This window comes from Capra hircus, chromosome 1 (genome assembly GCF_001704415.2).
Source record: "Capra hircus breed San Clemente chromosome 1, ASM170441v1, whole genome shotgun sequence".
Taxonomy (NCBI): Eukaryota; Metazoa; Chordata; class Mammalia; order Artiodactyla; family Bovidae; genus Capra; species Capra hircus.
In genome coordinates, this window is record NC_030808.1 from 146,114,497 (window position 1) to 146,134,213 (window position 19,717).

The 19,717-nt window shown below is 45.9% G+C and overlaps 1 protein-coding gene across 3 annotated transcripts in view; it reads left to right on the plus strand.

The window, feature by feature from the left end:
- Positions 1-19,717, plus strand: part of DIP2A (disco interacting protein 2 homolog A) — a 109,749-nt gene that overhangs the window by 28,902 nt on the left and 61,130 nt on the right. For 2 of the 3 annotated variants that reach the window (XM_018052503.1, XM_018052511.1), the window contains 4 exons: positions 2,474-2,701; positions 5,925-6,062; positions 13,582-13,701; positions 14,760-14,954. In XM_018052503.1, the coding sequence (XP_017907992.1) occupies positions 2,474-2,701; positions 5,925-6,062; positions 13,582-13,701; positions 14,760-14,954 (681 nt within the window). The remainder of the gene's footprint in view (positions 1-2,473; positions 2,702-5,924; positions 6,063-13,581; positions 13,702-14,759; positions 14,955-19,717) is intronic. The other variant, XM_018052508.1, reaches the window with a different exon arrangement.

The window sequence follows — 19,717 nt, forward strand, 5'->3', positions numbered from 1 at the left end:
GTTCCTTCAGATTTTTAAAGAAAAAAGACACATTTCTCACTTCACCAAGAACTTTATTGAACAATGTAGTCACCATTTTGTTCCACTACCTTCTGTTATTTTTCAGGCAGTTTCATATTTCCCTTCCCCAAACTTGTCATCTTTTTGATCAGAGAACTATTCCAGATGCCTTTTATAGTCTTCCAGGGAATTGAAAAGTTTTTCATTAAGAGAATTTTGTAAAGCCCCAAATAAATGGACATCCAAAGGTACAATGTCTGATGAATATGGCAGATAAATCAGAACTTCCCAGCCAAGCTGTAACTGTTTTTGCCTGGTCATCAAATAAACATACATTCTTGTGTTGTCCTGATGGAGGCTGACGTGTTTTCTCCTGACTAATTCCAGATGCTTTTTGTTGAGTGCTGCTTTCACTTGGTCTAATTGGGAGCAGTGCTTGTTGCAATTACTTGTTCGGTTTTCCGGAAGGAGCTCATGATAAAGGACTCCCTTCCACTCCTCCCGTGTATACAACATCACCTTCTTTGGATGAAGACCAGTCTTTGGTGTAGCTGGTGGTGGTTATGTCTCTTGCCACATGATCTCTTCCATTCCCTATTATTGTACAAGATCCACTTTTTATCACCTGTCACAGTTTATGTTAAAAATGGAGTGTTTTCATTGTGTTTGACAATCATATGCAGAAATACAGTCAAGGAGGTGTTTTGTTTTTTTTTTTTTTTTTGCTTCAGTTCAGTTCAGTTCAGTTCAGTTGCTCAGTCGTGTCCGACTCTTTGCGACCCCATGAATCGCAGCACTCCAGGCCTCCCTGTCCATCACCAGCTCCTGGAGTTCACTCAGACTTATGTCCATCGAGTCCGTGATGCCATCCAGCCATCTCATCCTCTGTCGTCCCCTTCTCCTGCCCCCAATCCCTCCCAGCATCAGAGTCTTTTCCAATGAGTCAACTCTTTGCATGAGGTGGCCAAAGTACTGGAGTTTCAGCTTTAGCATCATTCCTTCCAAAGAAATCCCAGGGCTGATCTCCTTCAGAATGGACTGGTTGCATCTCCTTGCAGTCCAAGGGACTCTCAAGAGACTTCTCCAACTTAGCTAATGTGGAACCCAAACATCAAATTGATGAATACAACCGAACTGGTGCAAATTATTTTCAGCACTTGATTTGGATATTTTGTGTATGTCAGCTCTCTCTCACATGGTATAACACTGATCGTTCTCAGTTAATGCCTCAATTTGATCATGATCAACTTCAACTGGTCTACCTGACCATGGAGCATTGTCCAGCAAGAAATTTCCCTCATGAAACTTTGCAAACCACGTTTGACATGTTTGATCAGTCACAACACCTTCTCTGTACACTGCACAAATCTGTTTTTGCATTTCAGTTGCATTTTTACCTTTCTTGAAATAATAAAGCATAATATGTGAAAATGTTGCTTTTTATCTTCCATCTTCAATATTAAAGTTGCTACATAAAAATTCACTAGTTTTGATAAGTTTTTTTCTTTTTAATGAGTGCAGATATGACTACGGTCACAGTACAGTCTAACAAAATTGTCTTGAATGAAATTGAAGACAACTAAGCACCACTCAAGCCATCTTACAGAAAAAGCAGTGAACTTTTTGGCCAACCCAATATTATGTGTTATGATGTTACCAGGTCTTAAATGGGAAAGAATAAGGCCATTTGGAGGGTTTTTTGTTTTTGTTGCTTCGTTATCATTAGAAATGAAAACTCTTAATGTGGCCTCTCTTCAGGATAGTTAGTATGTTTTAAGTTTCCCGGAAAGCTCATCCAGGTGCTGGGAGCACAGTGCTGCCTGTTGGTTATTAAAGTCTCAAGCTGGTGACACGCGTGTTTGGTTTGCTGACGTGGTAAACACCAGCCACACCAGGTCCCCAGGATAGTGTGGTGTTTTGGTGATGCTTCCTGACTTAAAAAAAGTTTATGTTGTTCAAAAAAAGTCTTAGAAATTTATGTCAAATTATTTTCTATCAAATATAACCATAGATACTACCCAGTTTTTAAAGAACTTCCTAATAATAATGAAACCCACAATAAAATGCAGACTTGACTGAACCAGATTTCAGGTTAATTTTATTGCCTGAGGCGGGGCTCTTTTCAGAGCTCAGGCACGTCCTTCAGGGTGCGCAGGTGCCGGGCAAGGCCTCGCTAGGATCAGGCACCCACGGGGCATAGGTCACCTCTGCTATTTGGGGCCCCCAGGGCCCCACGGCATGCACTAAAGTGGTCAGGGTCTGACCAGCTGCACTCCTGGGCATGGCACCCTGTGACCGAGTTCTTCAGGGGAGCCCGGGGTGAAGCCAGCTTCCGAGCAGCCCTGGGTCTCACTGTCAGTCACATGCAGGCCCTCCTGGATGTGCGGGTGCACAGGGCGCAGGCTGGGCCGGTGTGGGAACCCTGCCCCCAAGGATGCCCCCCTCATGCCTGTCGTCGTTATTTTGACCACAGACACGTCATCTGCCTCAGAAGATGAGGGCTCTTTACAGCGCCCCGGGCGACTGGCCTCCGCTCCGCTGCAGAGCCGCCCCAGCGTCGAGCCCTGGCCCGACCCGGCCATTCAGGGCTCGTCCACCTCATCCTCCGCATCTTCCACCTCATCTCACCCAGGAGGGCAGCCTGCCGCCACGCCCAGTGCTGCCGCTGCGCTTGCCGGCCCCGCGGCCCTCGCCCGCGTAGGTCAGTACAGCTGCGGGGACCCCTCCAGGCAGAGGAGCCCCGCCCCTCCTCAGACCCACCTTCTCATCGTGTGGAAAATGTCCTTTTGGTAACAAAAGTGGTTTCTGGTGCCTCTGTGGTTTGGCAGCCCCAGACCCTGGGTGGGCCTCCCTGGAGACCTCAGCAAGAGCTGGCGCTTCTGCTCTGGAGGGGCGGCCGGCACAGGTGGACAGTCCTAGGCCTGCCACCTGCAACGCGGTCTTTTGTTCCTTTCTTGTGTGCACAGCCTCAGCCCTCAGTTGTCCCTGCACTGGGTGTCCCAAGGTGGGGCTGGGGCTGCAGCCATGAAGAGCCTTTTTTCCTCTACACACAGGGTTAGACAGTCCTCAGTCTGAAAAGAGATGTAAGTCACAGCTCAGTCATAAAGATGCCTAGACCTTTCCCAAGTCACCCAGTCCTTTAAATTATATTAATCTTAGAGAGGAAAACATTGCAAAGCTTTTACCATTTGAAGTCGTATTTTTTGATGCAAACATAGTAACTTAGCTGGCATGCAAAGCACACATGCATTCTTGCAGGAGTGCCTTAAGGAGTATACTCCTGGTGTGGTGCATCGCTGATGTTGGGGGACATCTGACGAGGAGGAAGAGCTCAGTCAGGGACTGCCCTGGCTGAGACCACACAGCTGGCTGTGGTGGAGCCAGGCTGACCCATAGCTTTCTGATTCCTGTTCCTTTTCTTTGCTGTTGGTTGCTGTTCTGCTAAAACTAGAACGGTGCATCTGCGGTGCACCAGTGACAGGCCAGTGTTTTTGATGGGGTCCCAGCAGGTTAAGTGCCCCCCGGGGCATTGCTGGCATCAGGTGATAAGCTGCTCCATGCGAGATACTGGTCATTTGGCTGGACTGGGTGTTGTAAGTGACCGACGCCTTCATTTCCTCTGTGGGCACATCACTGATGCTCTTCGTTTGTTACTGATTGAGTCAGTGCCAACGTCTATACATTTCTGTTGAGCTCGTGATGTCTTCTTAGGTGAGGACTCACGATGCCTTGACCTGCTCCCAGCACGTGGAGGAGCCAGGGTCGCGCTGTCAGGGCCATCCTGGGCGGTTTGCTTTACGAGAGAAGGCTCCTCTGGAAACACCCGCCAAGATTGTTGTGGTTACTCTCCTGGGGACCTACAAATGGCTGGTGATGACTGCCCACCTGTCCTCAAGGGATATTACAGGGGAGAGCTGGAAAACAGCGTTAGGTGGACACGTTTTTGCTGTTTGTCATGGCGATTGCACTGTTTGGAAATGCACAAGTACCTCCACAGTGAGGGAAGCGGCAGCGTTCGGGTGTTCTCTTCTCACTTGGTCCAGCTTTCTGCAGCTCTGTTCTGGGTCCCACAGTGAGGGAAGTAGGGCAGAGCAGTCACTGTTTGCTTGTATCAGCCGTTGCTGAGCTGTTATAAACACAGCTTCCTGGTGGGTTAGAAAGAGAAGCATATTTAGCTTGAAAAACTGACCGTAGTTCAAAATGTCTAACCAGACAGCCCTTGACTTCACAGAGTTGTAAGGTGAGTCTGAGTGGGCGTCTCTTTTCTCAGAAAGGTCCTGGCTGTAAAGGCTTCGGGGTGGGTTGTCGCCCCCTGTGGCTGCGGGGCTCCTGACTCCTGCAGGTGTGGCTGAGCTGCTCTCCCTCCCTCCTGCTCACCTGTGCTCACATGCATATCATGTGATTAGTTCTCGTGGTCCCAAAGTCTGACTTGCTCTGTGCGTATACCTCACTGTTGTCTGTAGCCTTCATGCACTTCTCATGTGACCTGAATTTTATATCTGAAAACTATCCCACTTCCCTCTCCTTGTTATAAAAGTCATCCTTTGTTTTAATTTCTGACACTAGGAGAATTCTTCAGTTTGGGCTAAGGAAAGAAATATAGAAAGAAGATAACTGTAAAAATAATTATAGGTAGAAAATGTTAAAAAATATTTATCGTTTTCAGTTTGGGGCTAGGAAAATCATGTGCGTAAAACATTTGGACACAAATTAAGTACCTATATTTAAAAGCAGTACATTTAATTACAGTAGTTCATTTTGGAGTGTAGTTTGTTTATTTTTATGCAGCTATTTAAAAAGTTACTTTGTAGTTGAGAATTACCATTTATACCTTTTTTTTCATGAATATAGTTAAAATCTCTCATTTTTGCTAGATTGGAAAGGAGGGGAGATTTCTTTTTAAACTGAAAGAATTCTGTGGTAAGCATACTTTAAAATGCTAATTTCATTAATTTCTAGCTTTTTCAAAGATTGTGAAAACTCTTGTCATTAAAGTTAGGTTTTTCCAAATGGTGTTTTCTGCTATGTAAGTTTGTGTAGTAAGTCTGTGTTTTGCTTCCATATAAATTCATCAAAATCTGTGATGGTGGGAACATTCATTTGAAAACTAAAGAGGTTACAGAGCAGTATCCATTCTCGAGAGTGGACGAGTGTCACGCCAGGTCCACACTCGGCTCTTTCCTGGCGGAAGACTGAGTTGTATAGCAGTGATGCTGTGGCGGCAGTCAGCCAGCCTCAGAGTAGATACACACGCCACACAGTGAGAATGGAGCCCAGAGCGGACACTCAGACAATGGGAGGAGGGATTTAAATACTTTCTGTATCTAACATAGTTTGTCTCTAAGTGTGAGGTGAGTACATTCTGTCTTAAGAACCTGACTGCAGCCTCTTAGTAATGGGACCTGTTGAACTGACTCTAGGGATAGTTTTTAATCTGTGTAGGTTTATTCTGTGAAGATTGCCAAGGTTTGTGTCTGCATGGCATTCAAACTTGCTTTTTAGGGGCGTAGAGGTAGTTTATAGAAGCCTGGAAGTTTTTTCATAATATAACAAAAAATATTATTAATTAAAAATATATTGCTGCTTCATTGAGGGAGATTTCTAAGTAAAACCTCCTTAGGCCAAATTGGGAAACGTGTATTCCTTAAGGCCATTCTGTGCTGTGCTTGGTGTTTCCGGCCTAGTTCCCTCTGAGAACTGGATGACCACGTGCACGCAGAACTGTCCAGGCCATGTCCAGAGTTCAGAGTTCACAGCACCTACTGTGCTCGGTCAGCCAGGCAGACAGAGTCAATCGGAATGCCACGTTCCTTGCTTAGAGCTGAGCTACTGAAGCTTCAGTCAAATGGAGTTTGAACAGCAACTTAATGTTCATGTTCTTTTCAATTAACAGCCACTTTTATTTTGGGTTTGTGTTTCAAAAGCAGATCTGCCCTCTGCCCCTCCTGATGTCACCACGGGCCTCGTGCAGCATCAGCACGCATACTGTGAGCGTCCGCAGATGGCCTCCGTGAGAGGAGTCCCTCGGGGGTGCCGCGGGAGTGTCCTAGAGACGGCAGGTGGTAAGCATGCCTCTCTTCCTGCTTTGAGACAGCGGAGCACAGGCACTGGATCTCACTGTACCTGGTGAGCCAGCCGTCAGGTGCAGCCCTGGTGCATGTAGACTGCTCGTGTGTGTATCACGTGCAGAGATGATCAGGAATAGGTCAAGTCGGGATCGAGGAGAAGGAGGGAGGAGAAAGCCTGCACATTTAAGTTGATGCACAAGGTTTGGATCAGTGGTATTGTGGGAAGAGGAGAAGCTGGGGAAGTTTGCAAGTGCAGCCAGCAACAGCTGCCTCAGTCAGTCGTGCTTTCTCACGTGCAGGCCAAGAGATGTCAGCCTGAGTCTCCTTTCTGCGCGTGTACTGTTTCCTTTTGAAACAGTTTCCAATGTCTTTTATCAAAATCAGATGAAGTTTTTCTTCCAATGTGCCAAATTTGAGTTGCAGAAAAATCCAGCAGTTCTTAGATCTGAGACCTTAACGTGTTTCTAGGCTCCTGAGCAGTTGGTCTGATTTTGTTGGTGTCATTCAGTTCCTTGTTCAGATACAAGAGGAGAAACGGAGTCAATGTGAAGCAATCTTCCTGTTGGTTAGATAGGTTAAAAAAAAATTAACTTGTTATTCATTATATTTAAAAATTGTTAAGAACTTAGTTGAGGTGTAAATGACATTATCTATTGTGTGTATTAAAGTGTATAATTTTATAAGCTTTTTAAAAAAATTTGTTTATTTGACTGCACCAGGTCTTAAGTTGCATCACATGAAATCTGCAGTCTTTGTTGCAGCATGTGGAATCTGGTTCCCTGACAGGGACTGAACCAGTGTTCACTGCATTGGAGCGTGGAATCTTAGCCACTGGACCACCAGGGAAGGCTTGACAGTTTTATAAGCTTGAAGATACATGTGCACTCGTGAAATCCATACTGTAGCCAGTATACCTGGTGCTCCTGGAAACTTCCTTCCTTGTGCACTTTTGTAACAGCTGCTTGCTGCCCTTTTTGGCATCCCTTCAGGCAACCACTGATTTACTTCCTGACACTGTAAAGTAGTTTGCATTTTCTAGGATATTTTATGAATAGAATCACTCAGCATTTACTTTCTATTGTCTGGCTTCTGCCACTCTGCACAATTATTTTGAAATTCATCCATGTTCTTGCATGTATCGTAGGTCATCCCTTTTCTTGGGAGATGAAATATCCCTGCATTTCATCTTATCAGTTCAGTTCAGTCGTGTCTGACTCTCTGGGACTCCATGGACTGTAGCACGACAGGCTTCCCTGTCCATCCCAACTCAAATTCATGTCCATCGAGTCAGTGATGCCATCCAACCATCTCATCCTCTGTGGTCCCTTTCTCCTCCTGCGTTCAGTCTTGCCCATCATCAGGGTCTTTTCCAATAAGTCAGCTCCTCATATCAGCTGGCCAAAGTTTTGGAGCTCCAGCTTGAGCATCAGTCCTTCCAATGAATATTCAGGACTGATTTCCTTTAGGATTGACTGGTTTGATCTCCTTGCAGTCCAAGGGACTCTTCAAGAGTCTTCTCCAACACCACAGTTCAAAAGCATCTGTTCTTTGGTGCTCAGCTTTTGTTGTGGACCAACTTTCACATCCCATAGATGCACCATAGTTTATCTTTTTACCTACTGATGGGTATTTTGGGTGTTTCCAGTTTTTGGCTGTTAGAAATAAAGCTACTGTAACTATTCCTTTACAAGTCTTTGTGTGGATATGCATGTTCATTTCTTTTGGGTCAGTATCTAGGAGTAGAGTAGCTGGATCATACAGTAGGTTTGAAAGAAAGAAAGTAAAGTTGCTCAGTCGTGTCTGACTCTTTGCGACCCCATGGACTGTAGCCTACCAGGCTCCTCAGTCCATGGAATTTTCCAGGCAAGAGTACTGGAGTGGGTTGCCATTTCCTTCTCCAGGGGATCTTCCCAATCCAGGGATCGAACCCAGGTCTCCCGCACTGCAGGCAGACCGTCTGAGCCACCAGGGGACATTTTAGTTTTTAAAGGAATTGCCAAACTGGGACTTCCTTAGTGGCCCAGTGGTTAAGAATCTGCCTTGCAGTGCAGGGGACATGGGTGCAGTCCCTGGTCAGGGAACTCAGATCCCACATGCTGCAACTACTGAGCCCAAGCACTGCAGCCACAACTGCTGAGCCTAAGCAGTGCAGCCACAACTGCTGAGCCCAAGCACTGCAGCCACAACTACTGAGCCCGAGCACTGCAGCCACAACTGCTGAGCCCAGGCACTGCAGCCACAACTGCTGAGCCCAGGCACTGCAGCCACAACTGCTGAGCCTAAGCACTGCAGCCACAACTACTGAGCCTGAGCACTGCAGCCACAACTGCTGAGCCCGAGCACTGCAGCCACAACTGCTGAGCCTAAGCACTGCAGCCACAACTGCTGAGCCCGAGCACTGCAGCCACAACTACTGAGCCTAAGCACTACAGCTGCAACTACTGAGCCCAAGCACTGCAGCCACAACTACTGAGCCCGAGCACTGCAGCCACAACTACTGAGCCTGAGCACTACAGCCGCAACTAGAGGAACTGTGCACTGCAATAAAAGATCCGCACGATTCAACTAAGGCCCCACACAGCCAAATAAATAAGTAAATATAAATAAATATTAAAAAAAATAAACTGCCAAACTTATTTCCACGTGGTTGTACATTTCACCTCCCAGGTATTAGTGATGAGAGTCCCAGTTCCCCCACATCCTTGCCAAGAACTGGTATTGTTGGTTTTTATGTGTTGCCCATCCTTGCAGTCACACAGAGGTGTCTCCTTATAGTTTTAACTTGCGTCTCCCTAGTGACTGATGATGTTTACCGTCTTTTCATGTGCTCATTTCCCATTTGTATATCTTTCTGCAAGGGTCTGTTCAAATCTTTTGCTTGTTTTTTAAAATGTGTTGTTTTCTTATTTCCAGAGTTCTTTATATAATCTGGATATAAGTTCTCTATCAGGTTTATAAATTTTTTTTTTCTCCCTGTCTGTGGCTTGTGTTTTCATCCTCTAATAGTGAGAGGAGAAGTCTTTCATTTTGATGAAGTCCAGTTTACCATTTTTTTCTTCCATGGATTCTATTTTTGGGTCACATCTAATAGATACTTTCCTGACCCAAGATCTAACAGTTTTCTCCTATATTTTCTCCTAGAATTTTGTAGTTTTAAGTTTTATGTTTAGGTACATGATCCATTTTGAGTTAAATTTAGTATCAATGCAAGATATAATCTGAGTTTACTTTTCTGCGTATGGATGTCCAGTTGTTCCAGGATCATGTAATACCCCCCCCAGTTTCTTTGGCATCTTTAATGAAGATGGACCACATATGAGAGGGATCTACTTTGGGGATCTGTATGCTGTTCCAATGCTTTTTCTGTCTTTATACCAGTACCATACTGTCATGGTTTTATATATGTGGGTTTTTATATGTGGTTTTATAATAAACCTTAAAATTGTGTACTGTAGTTGGCCCTCAGCTCTTCATTTTAAAAACTGCCTTACCTGTTCTAGCTCCTTTGCATCTTAATGTATAGTTTAAAATCCACTTGTTAATGTCTACCAAAATTTCTGCTGGGTTTTGATTGGTACTTCATTGACTCTCTAGATCAGTTTAGAGAGAATTGGCCTCTTAACAATGTTGTACATTTCAATTGATAAATATGGTATCAATTACTTAGCACTTAAAAAAATTTTTTTCACCACTGTTTTTGTAGCCTTCAGTGTACAGGTATTGCACATATTTTGTTAAAATTATCTCAAAATATGTTATATTTTTAGATGCTATTAAAGTGATATTTAAATTTTTTCCCACTTGTGTATTGCTAATATTTAGGGACATAGTTGATTCTTGTATATTGACCTTACATCAATTCTAGTAGCCTTTTTGGTAGATTCTGTAAGATTTCCACGTGCATGACCATGTTGTCTATGAATACAATTTTACTTTTCTTTCCAAATTGTCCACCTATAGGAACGTTTAGTTTCCTGGCTTTGTCGCAGTATCTAGGACTTCCATTAATGTTAGTTAGAAATGTTGAGAATGGACACAACTCGCCTTGTTTCCCATTTAAGGGGGAAAGCATCCACTTTTTCAATTTTTGATTGTGATGTTAACCATGGATTTTAAAAAATAGTTGCTCTTCATCAGGTTGGGGGCGTTCCTTTCTTCCCTCTAGTTTCCTGAAAAGTTTTTATCATGATTTTTGTTAAAGGATTTTTAAAATCTGTTAAGCTCATCATATGATTTTTCTTTCCTAGTTTGTTAATATAGTACATTTCATTGACTGACTTTTGAAGATTAAGCCGAAGGAGGTATATTCTCAAGAAAAACCACACTTGGTTGTGGTGTCCTCCTCTGACGTATATTGTGGATTTGATTTACTAATATCTTTTATAGCATTTGTGTCTCTGTTTGAGATAAATACTGGTCTGATATTTTTGTCTGGTTTGGTATCAGGATAGTACTCATCTTAGAATGAATTGAGCAGTGTCCTTCCTCTTCTGTTTCCTAATCAGAGGAAACAGCCTTTCTACCTCGAGTCAGTTCTGTGTCTTTGGCGGAGTCGTCCATTCCATCTCTGCTCTCCAGGCCCCTGTCATCCTTGCGTATGCGGGACCCGTGGTGCTGGCTCACCATGTTAGTTGCTAGGGTCTCCTTTCTTCATCTCAATCGTCCTAGCTAGTGAGCTAATTGAACTTTATCTTTCAAAGAACCAGTTTTAATTTAACTGTTTTTCTCTATTGTTTGTCTTTTCTCGATTATGTTTATTTCTGCTCACCTGTGTTACTTCTCCTACTTTGTGTTTCCTTTGCTCTTTTTTTCAGTTTCATTTTTTAAATTCAGAATGTATTCATTGGGATGTTTTTCTGTTCATCTTGATTCAAGGTGCTTTTGGGGCTGCCACACCTGCCTTCCCGAGTCGTCTGTGCTGCTTTTGTGATGATGGAGATGGTGCCACGGCCCCAGATACTCTCCATCAGTCCTTAAAGAAGTTTCCAGCTCCTAGTAAAGGAAAATAAGCAGAACACACAGACAATTCACAAAAAGAGATATAAAAATAGCTCTTACACATGATGTTCATTCTTTTTCGTTACTAGAGAAATCCACATTGTTGGTGGGAATGCAAAGTAGGTCAGCCTTTCTGAGGGAGCAGCTGTTAAAAATCTGTGTCTGTGCTTCCATTTGGATCAGCAGCACAGCATGGGCATTTACCCCGAGTGCACACCTCCAGAAATCAGGAAGTGTGTACACGCGAGCTCACTCACTGCTGTGCTGTCTGTATTTGCAAAACATTGGGAACTACCTGCCATCCAGGCCTCTCAAACTGTGGGCTAAACCAGGAACAGTCACATGGTGGAGAACTGGGCAACTCTCGGAAATAGTGGGAACTGCCTGCCGTCCAGGCCTCTCAAATTGTGGGATAAACTGGGTACATTCACACGGTGGAGGACTGTGCAGCTATCAGAAATAGTGAAAAGCTCTTTATGACCTGGAATGTGGGTGTTTTCCAGGAGATGTTACATGAAAAGGCAAAGAGGAAAGGAACGTTCGTAGTTTACCACCTCCCTTGTGAGAAGCAAGAGAACAACCAACAGGAGGGAGGAGCCAGAAAGCAGAGGCTGGTCCTGCAGAGGACGGGGAGGGTGGCCAGGAATTCACGGCAGAGTGACAGTTGTTCAAGTTTATCTTTTTATATAGTTGTGATTTTTAGACATATGTTCTGCATATTTAAAATAGAAACTAAAAGATGAGAAGAAGGGGGGAATCCCAAAACTGAAAAGAATTGTAAATAAATAAATCTGATTGTATTCCCAAGAACTGCATAGCCACCCTTGAAGGGTGGGGGAAGGAGCTGTCAGCGGGGAACACAGTGTCCTCAGTCCTGAGCAAGGCTCACCAACCTGAACTCTCGTTTGTAGCTGTTCCTGTGTTGGTTTGGGTAGGACTCGGGGAATTATGTCACATCTGTGATGGTGCAGAACTGCAGCATTGCTGTTGGGAGCCAGGCTCCTGCTGTGGAGAAGAGGTGTCTGACAAGGAGCTCAGCACCGGGGTGCTGTGTGGACCCAGGATTCTAAGACAGGGACCTGCGTGTGTTGTGCTGCCTGTGTGCATGTGTGTATCGTGTGTGTGCATGTGCACAGGCTTTTTAGCTCTGTGTGGTAGAGGAAGCAAAGACTGCAATAGCAGGGAGCATATCTCGCCACTCTCTTGGTCTTCAGTAGCTTTTCTCAGGAGAGCCAGTAAGGAAGGAAGGAAGTCACGTGGCAATTGTTAGTGTCCGTGGGCTGCTTAAGTTGGAATATAATTGAGGAACCATTGCAATAAAGCTTGCATCTGACAGAGTGGTGATGGCTGTTACATGAAGGGAGAGAGCTGGGTGGGGGTCAGGGTATATGTGAGGTCTTGAAGGGTCTCCTCTCACAGTGTTTGTTAGTTGCACTAGAAAAAAAATAGTGACGACAGTGGAGTGCTAGACAGCAGTGTGCCCAGAACCTCAAAAGAGCAGTGGGGGTCCTATGCGCCTGGATGTGGTTCTCAGGTGCTGTTCAGCCAGCAGTGCGATATCTGAATTGAATCCTGAGAAAACCTCACGCAAATGCAGAATGAGGCATATTCTGCTTAATAAAGGAAAGAGTCAGACTCTTTCAAAATGGTGGTACCGTAAAGGGGCCTGCAGAGGCCAAGCCAGTGAATGCAGGTTTCAATTGTTGACCTAGCCCAGGAGAAGGAAGGTGCCGTGTGCCTCATAATGCACAGGGGTGGCTGGGGCTCCAGGCCTTTCCCTTGCCTCTTCTACCAGCGCACCCACTCATGTCCGCTGTGCCTTTCCCTCTGAGGACTTGTCACTGTGGTGGGTGCCCTTTTTTGCTGGCACGTGTACATATTTTTGCTTCTTTCCATGCAGCAGACTGAGAGGTGTTTGAGGGCAGACTTACCTGTTGGCTAACTTTACATCCCTGAGAACAGCATTTCTTAATAACTCATGAGGACACCAAAGAGCTTTTAGCTTATGTGGGTTATCTCTGGATATTTGCCATATTAGAAATTAAAGATTTGTTAAAATATTTATTAAGTCATTGAAAAATAGCCATATCGAACTCATTACATCTTAGCATGAACAGCACACAGTCACAGGAGCAGCTCCCGTGCAGTGAGATGCTGTGAGAGAGCAGGCTTGTTTGCAGGTGTGAGAGCAGCGTCTGCATGATTCCCATCTGCTGGGCACCCACACCGTGCAGCCTCTGGAAACCTCCGCCGTGAGAGAGGAGAGCAAATGGCATCTCATGTGACCTCACGAAGCCCCTGAAAGGGCCTCGGGCACTCCTAAGGGTCCCTGGGCCACTCTGAAAACCACTGGCTTACAACAAGTTCTGGTTCTTGGAAGGCGTCAGTAAATGTCAAATGAATTGATAAATTCCAGACTGGCCATTTGGTGGGCCATCAAAGCTTGGTTAGATTCACAAGTTCTGACGTGCTCATGTGGTCGACCTCTGGCCTCAGTTCTCTCTTCCTGTGACAGGTGTCCCCGTGAACAGCAGAGTGTCCTCCAAGATCCAGCAGCTTCTGAACACCCTGAAGAGGCCAAAGCGCCCTCCCCTGAAGGAGTTCTTCGTGGATGATTTCGAGGAGCTTTTGGAAGGTGAGCGTTCCAGCGCCGGCCCTCCAGTTTGTGCGAGCAGGGAGACTGCCGGGTGTGATGACGTGGTTATCACCACGATAGAAGATGTAGAAAAGCGCGGTCTGTGTCCTGGCTCTGGTCATGTGTGTGGAGTGACCTCCCCATCACGCATGACCCCGGGCACTGCGCACACAAGTCGTAGTTAAGAGATGGCATCTCTGTGCCTTGCCTAGTGGTAGGACTCTTTAAGAGTACATCTAAGACTTCATTTTCCTTCCATGATTTAAGTTATTTAAAGTTTTAAGTCTGAACTACTTACCTTCCCTTGGTTTTAAAGCATTGTGTTTTCATCAAAGTTTTGACTCCTTTTTAGAATTTCTGTCTCTCATTTATGAATTATATATATATATTTAGGAAAGAAGAGCGTAGACTTACTAAGAAGTATAAATCTGTAGGAAAGGAGAAGTCAAGCCCCATATAAGACACCAGTGTGTGACGTGTTGTTGTGGCCTCGGGGCACTTCGCCCCCCAGCCCTTGGTTTCGGCACCACTGCTGTGCAGTCGCCCCTTAGGCCAGCTCTGGTGTCTCCCCCTACTTTGGGGTTAGTGTGGCTATGAGGGCTTGTCTGTGTAAGCCTTTCAGATTCAGAGTTCAATTCCATGAATGCTTTTTAGGAAGTCTTTCTTACATTTGGGCAAATCTTGGTTACATATATACTGAAAATATAATAGATTTTACTTTGTTTTGTTTTTTCCAACATGGTTTAAGCCCAAACTTAAGTGGTTATTCTGTTCTCATCCTTCATAAGTGGGGACACCTGCTTCTCAGGCGTCTTCAGGTGAAAGCCTGGGGTCCATGTGACTCTCTGGTTACAGTCACAGGACTCATCCTGATTTCTTTCCATCCTTGGTCAACTGGTCTGTGACTATTGTAACGATAAGGAAATCTGAAGAAATGATGGTAGCTTTTTTAGAGTTCGTGCTTTTGAAGAAGAGAATGATAAAATGTGGGGCCTGACAAGCAGAGTGTGTGCCTGGTTCTAGAAATGCTGGTCTTCACGTGTCCATTTTGCTTGTAGTGCAGCAGCCAGATCCGAACCAGCCGAAGCCCGAGGGCAGCCAAATGGTGGTGCTGCGAGGGGAGCCCCTGGCCGAGGGCTCCTGGCCGCCCTCGCTGCTGGCCGCCTTGCAGCAGTGGGGTACCACACAGCCCAGAGCCCCGTGCCTGACTGCCCTGGACACCGCCGGGAAGGCCGTCTACACCCTCACCTATGGCAAGTGCCAGCAGGAGGCCGAGGGGCCGCACAGATGTGAGCTCGCGAGGCGGGGGAGGGCACATTCCTGACGAGCTCACACAGTGGCTGGGAAAACAGCCTTGCCTCACCGTCCCACCTGCTACCCTTCCCACCAGCGGAGACCACCCCCTGTACTCCACGTCTGGGTGTGCCTTTCTGACCAGTGGAGTTCACTTTTGTTTCATTTTGAACTTTGTAAAAATGGTATCAAGCAGTGTTTGGTTTTTTTTGTTTGGCATTTTTTGGTTCCATTTTCGTTTTGATGTTAACACAAATCACATACTTTGGACTCAGTGTGCTTTCATGGAACACTTGGCCTCGAGGTACTCATGGTCCCCAGGCCGGCATCCCCCACAGCCAAGGCCAGTGCCCTGTTGACCCCTGGTGTGAGCAAGTCCCACGTGCCTGGGCTGCCTCACGCTTGGTGCTGTCTGAGACTCACCCGTGCACTGTGTGGTCAGTTCATTCTCGTCCGTGAGTGTTGTTTCATCCATCTGCTGACGTCCATGCTGTGCAGTCGGTGGACATCTGGGTTGCGTCCATGGCGGGGCTGCTACGTGTTGAACTATTGTGATCGTTCTCTGTGGGTCTTCGGTGGACGTGTATAGGCATCTGTGCTGCTGTGGGCATGGGGTGAGCTGCCGGGCAGTTCCCCCTTCCCAACCCAGTGCTGGACCCTGTCTCCTTTCTCCTTCCTGGGGAGTGTGCATCATGCCCAGTTCAGCGCTGACTCTGGCCTCCTGGTGCTGAGGGTGCTCCTCATGTGCTTGTGGGCTATGTGAGCCCTCCTTCTAGGAAGCACCCGGATCTTCAGCTCATTTCTCTGTGCATTTGCTGATGCTTTTTATGTTTCAGTTAGGCGCCTTTTCTCCAGTACATGTTTTGCAAATGAATTCTCCCACCCTTTGTACTGCCTTTTAACACTTTTCACTGTGACTTTAGATAAATGAGAGGCCTTAGCCTAATGGAGTCTAATTTACCTGTCTTCCCCCTTCTCTGTGCTTTCTGTCCAGCATTGGAAGCCTTTGCCAAACCTTAGGTCACGCAGGTTTTCTCCTGCCTTCTCATCTGGAGACGCCTTTTACTTTTCACACTTAGGGCTACGATCTATTTGCAGTTTTCTTTTGTGTGGGGTGAACTTGGACTCATGTTCTCTCCTCTGAATGTAATTGATCCACAATCATTGGTGAGAAGCAGTGCTTCCCCCAGGGACGGCTTTGCAGTCCAATGGCTTTTCACCAGGTGAAAGATGTGCTTGTGGGTCTGTTCTGTCTCACCGTCTGCCATCCGTCCTGGCTTCCTGAGGCACTGGAGCTGTGAGTCAGTGTCGGATGTCAGTCCTTCTGCTCTGCGATCGATTCTCAGGATTTCCTTGGACTCTTCTTGGCTCTTTGCATTTCCAAGTAAACTTTAGAATCACTGCATCCATTCCAGAAAAAAATCCTCCAGGATAGTGACTGACACTGCATTGAACCCGTCAGTGTTGCTGTGATTGTGGAAACCTCCAGTTCACAGCCCTGGAATGTTCCCCTTTCAAGGTCTGCTTTAGTTTCTCTCAGTGAAGGTTTATACTTTTGAGTCCAGGAATCTTGTTAAGATTTATTCCTGTTGGAATGGAATGAGTAAGTCTTTTTTACGCCTTGTTGCCTGTATGTAGAAAAGCAATTGCTCTTTTGCACGGTGACGTTGCATCTAGTGATCTTGCTAAGGTGAGGTGTTAGTTCTTTTTGATCTCTTAGTGAGTAGTCCTGAGCATCCTGCTCACAGTAAAGTACCTGGGGGCAGTGATGTGTCATCCCGGCCTTCCTCGTGCTCCTGTCCTGCCTCACCTTGGCTGGGGCAACCAGGGCAGCATGAGCCCTTCCCCGTCTTAGATGGACAGCACTTGGTCTTGATGCCAGTGTAGCTTTTTTGCTTGTTTTATGGTAGAAACTCATCAGGTTAATAAAGTTCACTTCTATTCCTAATTTGCTAAAAGCTGTTTGACATGCACTGGCTTTTTCTGCTTCGTCAAGATGCTCACGTGACTTCTCTGTCCTCCTCTACTAGTTTAGTGAGTTGCTGTTGTTGTGTCCCTCTGTTGTGTCTGACTCCTTGCGACCTGATGGACTGCAGCACACCAGACTGCCCTGTCTTTCACCATCTCCTGGAGCTTGCTCAAACTCATGTCCGTTGAGTCGGTGATGCCACACCATCTCATCCTCTCGTCACCCACTTTTCCTCCTGCCCTCAGTCTTTCCCAGCGTCAAGGTCTTTTCCAGCGAGTGGGCTGTGTGCATCAAGTGGCCAAAGGATTGGAGCTTCAGCTTCAGCATCAGTCCTTCCAATGGATATTCAAGACTGATCTCCTTTAGGATGGACTGGTTGGATCTCCTTGCTGTCGAAGGGGCTCTCAAGATTCTTCTCCAGCACCACAGTTAAAAAGCATCAATTCTTTGGCACTCATCCTTCTTTATAGTCCAACTCTCACATCCATACACGACCACTGGAAAAACCATAGCTTTAACTATATGGACCTTTGTCGGCAAAGTGTTGTCTCTGCTTTTTAATATGCTATCTAGGTTTGTCATAGCTTTTCTTCCAAGGAGCAGGTGTCTTTGTAATTTCGTGGCTCTAGTCCCTGTCTGCAGTGATTTGGGAGCCCAAGGAAATAAAATCTGTCACTGCTTTCCCTTTTCCCTCTTCTCTTTGCCATAAAGTGATGGGACCAGGTGCCATAATCTTAGTTTTTCGGATGTTGAGTTTTAGGGCAGCTTTTTCACTCTCCTCTTTCACCCTCATCAAAAGGCTCTTTAGTTCCTCTTCATTTTCTGCCATTAGAGTGGTGTCATCTTCATGTCTGAGGCTGTTGATATTTCTCTCTTGATTTCAGCTTGTGAGTCATCTACAGTCTAGATGCACTCCTTTCCCAGTTTTGAACTAGTTCATTGTTCCATGTCTGGTTCTAACTGTGGCTTCTTGACCTGCATACAAGTTTCTCAGGAGGCAGGTAAAGTGGTCTGGTATTTCTGTCTTTTTAAGAATTTTTGACCGTTTGTTGTGATCCACACAGTCAAAGGCTTTAATGTTGTCAGTGAAGCAGATGTGTTTTCTGGAATTTTCTTGCCTTTTCTATGATCTAACGGATGTTGATAAGTTCCATTGAATAATTTTCAAATGTTAAGCAGCCCGTGCATTCCTAAAATAGATCCCACTTGGCCCTAATGTCTTTAAGTAAATGCCTGAGTTCTGATTGCCAGTATGTTGTTTGCAGGCTTTGTACCTGTGGTCATTAGAGAGATGGGTCTGTAATTCTTTAGGAAAGGAGCTTGTTGCCCATTTGTGAGGACAGCCTTCACCTATCCAATTCAGCTTTTGGGTCCAGGTTGCATGAGGGGTGGGGACAGGGCCTGTGTCCTGCTCAGCCAGGACTGTCCTTGGGAGAGGCCTGCAGGAGCTGCAAGGCCGCTGTCCACTCTCCCCTTCAAGGGCCCTTCTTGAGCCTCGTTCTACCTTGGTGCTTCCCGAAGATCCCGGCCTGAGGCCCTTGCCGCTTTGTCCTGCATCATAAGTCTGTACCCATTACGCCCATAAGACACCATTCACTGCTCTGCTTCTCAAGTCAAAACTCATGCTGTTTTCCTTCCTTGGCTAAATGTTCCTTCTCGCCTCCCTGTGTTTTCCCCATAACCTCTCCTCTGGCTGCGGGACTTCCTGCATCTCCCTCCCTGACCAAATCATTTTGGTCAGGGCTGTTGGACTCTGCAGGCTTGGAGATGCCTTCTGAGAAGTGAGAGGCCAGGTTGCTGCCACTGTCTGGATGATGCGTTGTCTCGTCCCCCTATGGCTTTTTGGCTCTGCCTTGTGTCTGTCTTGCCGTGATGCATTTAGCTGTGATGTTCTTTGGAAGCTTCTGCTGGGGGACCACATGCCTTCTTAAATCTATGGAGTGGTATCTTTCATCAGTTTCTGGAAACTTATACCCATAAGTTCTTGATATAGTATTTCTTCCCCATTTATCTCTCCTGTCCTTCTGGAACTCTGATTACATTTATATAAATACCTTCTCTGAGTCCTGTGTGCCTTTAATAAATCGTTTTTTATGTTTTGCATTCTTTTTTATATATACTTCAGTTTGGAGATTTTCTGTTTTCCTTTATTCAGATTCTCTAAACTGGTGTATTCTGAGTGACCCCATCCACAATCTTTGTCTTACATAGCAACTTGAGGGCTCTGAATGGCTTCTCCAAGGCTTCCATCTGCATGCACGGCCCTGGGATTCAGCAGACTCTTCTTAGGGCCCTGGTCTCCATGCCCCAGAAGCAGCAACTGATAGGCCTAAGACCATGAGGCGCTGATGTCCTATGGGTGGCAGGACCCCAAACACCCCAGTTTTTGCCAGAACAGCTGTGGAAGATCAGCTCCCCTCCCCAGGGGTTTCCCTGGAGTCAGCTCCCTGAGCAGATGGTCTTGCATTTTATCCAGCTTTAAAATCACTTTGGATAGCAGTGCTGGTCTGCCATTACTCCTCATTCCTGCTTGGCAGTGGAGCCTCTTACTATATGCATTAAGAGTCATCCGTATTGCTGTATATAGTTGTGGCTCATTCATTCCCGTTGAGGAATGAATACTATTTGAGGGTATATGTATCCATCATACTATTGGTGGATGTTGGGTCATTTCCATCTTGATTGTTACAGTCAGCGCTGCCTGTTAGACAAGCGTGGGTTCTTGTCCAGCATATGTTAATATTAGGAGAGGAA